The sequence below is a fragment of the Coffea arabica genome, chromosome 4e (genome assembly GCF_036785885.1).
Source record: "Coffea arabica cultivar ET-39 chromosome 4e, Coffea Arabica ET-39 HiFi, whole genome shotgun sequence".
NCBI classification, from domain to species: Eukaryota; Viridiplantae; Streptophyta; class Magnoliopsida; order Gentianales; family Rubiaceae; genus Coffea; species Coffea arabica.
In genome coordinates, this window is record NC_092317.1 from 14,796,254 (window position 1) to 14,804,103 (window position 7,850).

Below are 7,850 nucleotides of genomic sequence, written 5' to 3' on the forward strand. Positions count from 1 at the left end.
TGCTTTGTGTCTTATTACTTGCTTATAGGGTAATTAATTCTGAAATTTTTGAGAGTTTGAGTTGTTTTAAGAACTTCGAGAAGGAAAATTGAAAGTGAGTGTGTTTTCTTGAGTGATACACGAGTGCTTTGCAAGGTAGACTAAGATACACTTGTTTTGCAGGTTGGACAATATGTCTCAAGAGGGGAACATGCCTGAGCCGTCTGAGACCGACGTGTCACTCAAACTGGTGCTCCAAACTCTTCAAAAACAAGCGGAGAGACATGAATTTACGATGCCACAAATATCAGACAGGTTGGCTGCCATTGAGATGCGAGGTACTGGAGATATTCCCAATAGGGCTTCAAGTGCTCAGAGTGTTGAGCATGATGCGGATGATGAGGGGTATCATTCTAACACCTCATTCCGATCAAGGAAAAGCCACAGGGAAGCGAGGGAAGGCCGAGACCGACCTAGGAGAACCGATGACAATCTTGGTTCCATCAAGACTAAGATGCCTACCTTTCATGGGAAAAATGATCCTGAAGCTTATTTAGATTGGGTTAGGAGAGTTGAGCAAGTGTTTGAAGTCCACAATTACTCTGAAGAGAAAAAGGTGAAACTTGCAGCTATTGAATTTGAAGATTATGCATCCATTTGGTGGGAGCAAGTATGTGCCACGAGGAGAAATAGGGAACAACCAATTGACACTTGGGCTGAAATGAAGCAAGTGATGAGGAAACGATTTGTACCCTTCCATTATACCACGGACTTGTACAATCGGCTCCAACGACTCACCCAAGGGTCCAGTTCGGTTGATGAGTACCACAAACAAATGGAGGTAGCAATGATAAGGGCCAATATACAAGAGGATTCGGAAGCAACCATGGCAAGATTTCTTAATGGATTAAATCCTGAAATTCGGAAGAAGGTTGAGCTTCAAGACCATTTTGAGCTACAACAAATGGTGTCTTATGCAGAGAAGGTGGAAAGGCAAGCCTTACCTATAAAGACACCTAGTGGCCGAACCACTACATCCTCTTCCACACCTTGGAGACGAGATCAATTGCCAACATCCAATGCTTGGCCAAGGCAAGGCAATAAAGAAAGGGAAAACAGGCGAATGGAGCAACCGTTCCATCCGAGTGCAACTCCTTCTAAACCAACCCCGCGACCAACTCTTCCAAGGCCAAATACGTCTACCAACCAGCCAAAGGCATGTTTCAAATGTAAGGGAATTGGCCACCTCATGGCTCAATGCCCTAACCGAAGCATCATGTACATGAATGAAGAGGGAATGTGGCAAAGCGAAGGAGAGGAGGAATATGCGGACATGCCACCACTTGAAGAAGAGGGGAAGGATGCTGACCTGGTTGAAATAGAAGAGGACCCCGTGGCTCGAACTATGGTGACTATGAGAGTGCTAAATGCACAAGCTCAAGAAGATGATCTCCAACGGTCCAACATTTTTCATACGAGATGCAAAATTGGAGATGAGGTATGTCTCATGATCATTGATAGTGGCTCTTGTACTAATTGCGTAGCTGCTGACTTTGTCGAGCAAAAGCACCTTTCATGGACTTACCACCCTAAACCCTATAGACTATCTTGGTTAAATGATGGGGGGGAAGTCAAGGTGACCAAACAAGCTTTAATCGCTTTTTCTATTGGTCGATACAAGGACCAAGTTTTATGTGATGTAATTCCTATTTAAGCTAGTCATGTCTTGTTAGGGCGTCCGTGGGAGTATGATAGGCAGGCTGATCATATTGGACTCACTAATAAGTATAAGTTCATTATGGACAACCTCAAGATCACTCTTTCACCCTTGACACCTACACAAGTGTATGAGGAACAATTGCATCTAAGAAAAGAGCGAGAGAAAAGGCAACTGAGAGAGGCAAAGAAAAAGCCGAATGTGCTTGAGGATGAGGAAAAAAAGAAAGTAGAGGCCGAGTTGAGTGAAAAAGAAAATTCGAGTGGAAAAAAACTTAGTGAGGCCGAGAGCTTGAAAGTGAACAAAAAGAGCTTCTATGCAAGTGTGCGTGAGGTAGGTAGGGTTTTGAATGCACAAAGTCTTCTCATAGTACTTCTGTACAGGGAAGCTGATTATTCTTCTTTTTACACACTAGGCATAACCGATTCTCTTCCTAGTGCAATCTACTCTCTTTTGCAGGAATTCAAGGATGTGTTTCCGGAAGAACTACCAAAAGGATTACCTCCAATTCGAGGTATCGAACATCAAATCGACTTTGTTCCTGGAGCAATTCTCCCAAATCGACCAGCCTATAGAGCAAATCCGGAGGAAACAAAGGAAATCCAAAGGCAAGTCGATTCCCTCCTTGAAAAGGACCAGGTACGTGAATCTCTTAGTCCTTGTGCAGTTCCAGTCATTTTAGTGCCTAAGAAATAAGGGACTTGGAGAATGTGTACAGATTGTCGTGCAATTAATAAAATTACTATTAAGTATCGTCATCCTATTCCTAGGTTAGATGATATGTTAGAAGAATTGCATGGGGCAATCATTTTCACTAAAATTGACTTAAGATCTGGTTATCATCAAATAAGGATAAAGGAAGGAGACGAATGAAAAACTGCTTTCAAAACAAAGTATGGTCTTTATGAGTGGCTTGTGATGCCTTTCGGCTTAACAAACGCTCCAAGTACTTTCATGAGGTTAATGAACCATGTTTTAAGGCATTTTCTTGGGAAGTTTGTTGTTGTTTATTTTGATGATATATTGATCTTTAGCCAGTCTTTAGATGAACATGTTGAGCATTTGCGACTTGTTTTAAGTGCCTTGCGTGAAAATAGCTTGTTTGCTAACATGGAAAAATGTGTCTTCTGCACTCCTGAAGTTAATTTCCTTAGATATATTGTTGGTGCAAATGGCATACATGTTGATCCCGCCAAGGTAAAAGCCATCTTAGAGTGGCCGACTCCAACCAATGTGTCTCAAGTAAGGTCTTTTCATGGTCTTGCAAGTTTCTATAGGAGATTTGTTAAAGACTTTAGTACTATTGCAGCACCTTTGAATGAGACAATTAAAAAGAATGTGGGGTTTCAATGGAGAAAAGAGCAAGAAGAGTCATTTAATAAGCTTAAGGATTTGTTAACTTCAGCACCTATTCTTGCTTTGCCTAATTTTGATGTGACGTTTGAAGTTGAATGTGATGCTAGTGGGATCGGCATAGGGGCTGTCTTACATCAAAATAATAGACCCTTGGCATATTTCAGTGAAAAGTTGAGTGGGGGAGCTCTTAATTACCCTACTTATGATAAAGAATTGTATGCTGTTGTGCGTGCTCTTGAAGTGTGGCAGCATTATCTTATGCCTAAGGAATTTGTGATACATACTGATCATGAATCAATTAAATTCCTTAAGGGTCAGGGAAAGTTGCATAAAAGACATGCGAAGTGGATTGCATTCATTGATTCCTTTCCGTACATCATTAAGTATAAGAAGGGGAAAGATAATGTCGTTGCGGATGCATTGTCTAGGAGGTATACTTTGATCACTAACATGAGCACTAAGCTACTTGGTTTTGAGCACATTAAAAATATGTATGCATATGATGACGATTTTTCTAATGTGTTTCAAGCTTGTGAACATGCTGCATTTCAAAAGTACTATAGGCATGAAGGTTTCTTGTTCAAAGAAAATCGCCTATGTATTCCCAATTGTTCGCTTAGGGAATTACTTGTTAGAGAAGCCCATGGTGGAGGATTGATGGGACATTTCGGCATTGATAAAACTCTTGACATCTTGCATGAACACTTCTATTGGCCTAAAATGAGGCGTGACGTTGCTAACATTTGTGATAAGTGTTTAAAGTGTAAGCATGCCAAGTCAAGGAGTAACCCTCATGGACTATACACTCCTCTACCCGTACCTCATGCTCCTTGGACAGACTTATCCATGGATTTTGTACTTGGCTTACCAAGATCTTCTAGAGGTATGGATAGTATCTTTGTTGTAGTGGATAGATTTTCTAAAATGGCTCATTTTATCCCTTGTAGGAAAACAAATGATGCGCGCCATGTTGCTGATTTATTCTTCAAGGATGTGGTTAGATTGCATGGAGTACCGCGTACTATTGTAAGTGATAGGGATGTGAAATTCTTAAGCTACTTCTGGAAATCACTTTGGGGAAAGTTGGGAACGAAGTTGCTATTTTCTACTTCTAGTCATCCTCAAACGGATAGTCAAACTGAGGTAACCAATCGAACCCTTGGTGCTTTACTTCGAGCCATTGTTCAAAAGAACTTGAAGAAGTGGGAAGAATGTTTGCCTATCGCTGAGTTTGCATATAACCGAACCACTCATTCTACTACTAATCATTCTCCTTTTGAAATTGTTTATGGGTTTCAGCCGCTAACCCCTCTAGATTTATCACCTATTCCTGTTGATGAGTGTTTAAGCGCAGATGGTGTCAAAAAGGCAGATGCTGTTCGGACCTTGCATGAGAGAATTCGAGCTCAAATTGAAAAGAAAAATGAGCAATATGCACAACATGCGAATAAGGGAAGAAAGCATGTTGTATTCGAACCTGGTGATTGGGTTTGGGTGCACATGAGGAAGGAAAGGTTTCCAGCATCTCGACGGACCAAGTTACATCCAAGAGGCGACGGACCTTTTCAAGTCCTAGAGAGGATCAACGACAATGCATACAAATTGGGACTTCCAAGTGAGTATGGCATAAGCGCATCTTTTAATGTGTCTGACCTATCCCCTTTTGACTTTGATACAGACTTTGAAGATTCGAGAACGAATCCTTTTGAGAAGGGAGGGAATGATGCGGATACGGGCGTGCAACAACTCCAACCTTGGGTCAAGGACCCTTTGATCAACATTGGTGGTCCGATGACAAGATCAAGAACCAAGAAGGTGAAGGAAGCTTTACGAGCCTTGATCATTCACCATACAAGCAAGGAGCAAGCTAGGTTTGAAGATTTGATGGACCATGAAGTTACTTTGTTCACTTGTACATTTGAAGTAAAGGAGTGATCTCATACTTGTTAGCTTAGTTGGTAGTTGTTTTAAGACTGTCTAGTTTAGTAGTTGTTAGGTGTTGAGTATTTTATTACTTATCGGGCCTTATCGGAAAGGCTTAAAGAGCTAGCTCTTTAAGCTCTTTTATGTGGACCGAATCTCTTCCAGGTTTATGTGGGCCGGATTTTGCCCTAGTTTTAGCCTATAAAAAGGCACCTCTTGTAAGAGTAAAAGACAGATTATTACAACCAGAAATCGTGAGGAATTTTCCTTCAAGTTCTTAATCGAACTTACTCTTGAATTCTTGAGTTCATAGCTTAGGATTCAAATTAGACTTTATCGATTAGCTTGTTCCCTAATCGTGGTGTCGCTTCATCCATCCTTATTTGCTTAAGGTTGCTGATTACCTTTGTGTGTCAGAGGTCTTGAGTTCATGAGAACAATCGAGTTCAATTTCTATTGGGAGAAAAGATCCAACTCTGATAATTACAAGGTTGGGAGGTTCTAGGAGGGTCTTCCCCTAGGGTTGCCTATATCAGGAGTTCTACGGACTAAACCTACCCGATTGACGGAGTGTCAATTCGTGGAGGTTATTGAATGTGCAAGTGGAATATAGCTCCTGAGGGCTCCAGTATCCTTGAATTGTTTCTGGTCATATTTCCAGTAAATTGTTAATTACTAAAATATGATTGCTTGACTTGTAAATTGAGATTGTTATTTGAGCAATGTGCTTGTATGTGTGTTCTTGGCCTCACAAGCGTTTTGCTCACCCCGTAGATTTGTTTCCTTAAATGGACTGGATCCGGGGATGTATTGGAGAAACCCTCCTGATGTACTTTTGTTTAGGGTTTCTATCTTCATTTTGACTACGTCTCTTGGTTTTGGGTTGTACTTTTGTAATTGGAGTGTAGTACTTGGGCATGAGGTAAATTTGGGTTTAAAGTTGTATTTTGAACACCCGATGTACGGGTTGGATAATGGTTGACCATGGTTAGCTTGAACGCTCCCGCGTCATTGTATTTATGTTGTTGTACTTATGACTTTTAGAGTAGTAATAAGTTTGAATGTTTTGCGTGAGTCCTGGCGAGAGTTGGGCAGGCGTCCCGCAGATACCCTTTGGTTCGCCTTAGGGAGAAGTGGGGGCGTCACAAAAATGACTCAAATGGAAGATAAGAAGGTGAGACTTTGTCTTAGCTAAGGAACCATAGGTGGTTGACACCAAAGCCTTCCAAGTTTTTGCTATCTTTTCCTTGTATTTTGGCCACAAATTTCGGTCACATGGCTGAAGATGAGGGGGGGGATATTTTGCAAAAAATATCAAGGGTATGTGGTGGTAAGGAAGTAGTGGTCAAGTGATGGGTTCAATCGGTAGTGATCGATACTCGTCGGTTTGAGCCGTTTTTTCTTAAATCGCGTATACTAGGGTTTTTAAATTCTAATCACTAACTTATTATTATCACTTCTAATCATATAATATTTCTTCATCCAAAAGTCACTCTTACCTACCAATTTTGATTCTCACTCCGTACCGAATAATCATACTACGAAAAAACGTGAAAACCCTAATTCGTGCTAACTTAAAATTGAAACGTGAAACCCTACTTCCTAGGTTCATTTGCACTTATTGTGGGGTGATTGAGTAGTAAGGCTATTATAAATTAATAATTTCCAGATAAAAGGGTATTTTTTTAAGAAAAACGTGAGGGTTTTACAATTCCATAAATTGAAGTTAGGGTTTCGGTTGAAATATGAGAAATTTGAGAAAACGGTCAGTCACAAGTGAAACTAGGGTTTTGATTAGACTTTTAGGGTTTCTAGTCTTTTAAAACAAAACAAGGTTTTAAATCAAACCCAAAGAAATAATTTTAGTTTCTTCTTTAAAACAAAATAATTTTTTTTAAATAAAAATAAACTAAAGAAACCGTAATATCCTCTTTGAGACTAAACAAAAGATGATCCCAAAAGTTGGGGTATCACAAGTACAACTTTCTTTGATAAGTAGTCATTCTAAGTGATAGTGTATAATAATTGATGGTTATTTGCTCAGGCGCTCAATGAGACCTTCAAGAGGAACTCGAAGTGGACGCCTAAACACTTGTTTGAGTACTTACTCACTTGTTTTGAATAAGTGAGTGTTCCATATAGGAGTACGTAATTTGAATAAATCTATGACATGCTTATTCCATGATCATTAAGTGTCAAATACTACATGTCAAGTATTTACCACACTCATGCATATTTAAGTAAGGTATACTTGAATTACTCGACATGAAATACTTGAATTGCATATTTATGTGAAGTGTTTAAATGATTAATTATGCTATGGCTGCATAAGTCGGCTGGAGTGAATCTCCTCGACTCTTAAGTGGTAAAAGTGAGAAATGGCCAATGGCGGCCTATTAAAATGGCAAATATCTGCCAATTAACCGTAATTACTTACCGTTAACGGTAATTACATACCGTTTACAACCTACTTGATTACCTACCTACGTGATTACCTGCTTACTTGATTACCTGACTACTTGATTACTTGATTACCGTAAATTATTTGTTCATATGAAATTACCGCATATTGCTTACGAGTTTATGTGTTAAATGTTACTAATAATTGCTCATAGGAAATTATCCACCATGTTAAGGCGAGTGTGTACTTTATCTCACTCGACCTACTAAGATGATAAATTTTTATCGTTCACCGATTTATTTGATTACTTGTGCATGTTGTAAGCTCTAAGCTGAACTGGATTCTGCCCTTGGTTACTAACCTACTCGAGCCAGGACTAGGCTCGGTCGGGTTGGTTGGAACCCTAAGCCACCGTTTCGGTATACTCGAATACTACCACTGGAGGAGTAAGGTGATGGCTAGACAAACCGAGGG

General features: G+C 40.0%; 1 protein-coding gene across 1 annotated transcript; it reads left to right on the plus strand.

The window, feature by feature from the left end:
• The first annotated feature begins 814 nt into the window (after nt 1–814).
• LOC140005493 (uncharacterized) lies at nt 815–3,710 on the plus strand. Its single transcript, XM_072046493.1, has 4 exons — nt 815–1,477; nt 2,156–2,335; nt 2,735–3,483; nt 3,608–3,710. The coding sequence occupies exons 1-4, from the start codon at nt 815–817 to the stop codon at nt 3,708–3,710; spliced, it is 1,695 nt and encodes a 564-aa protein (XP_071902594.1).
• Nucleotides 3,711–7,850: the final 4,140 nt, after the last annotated feature.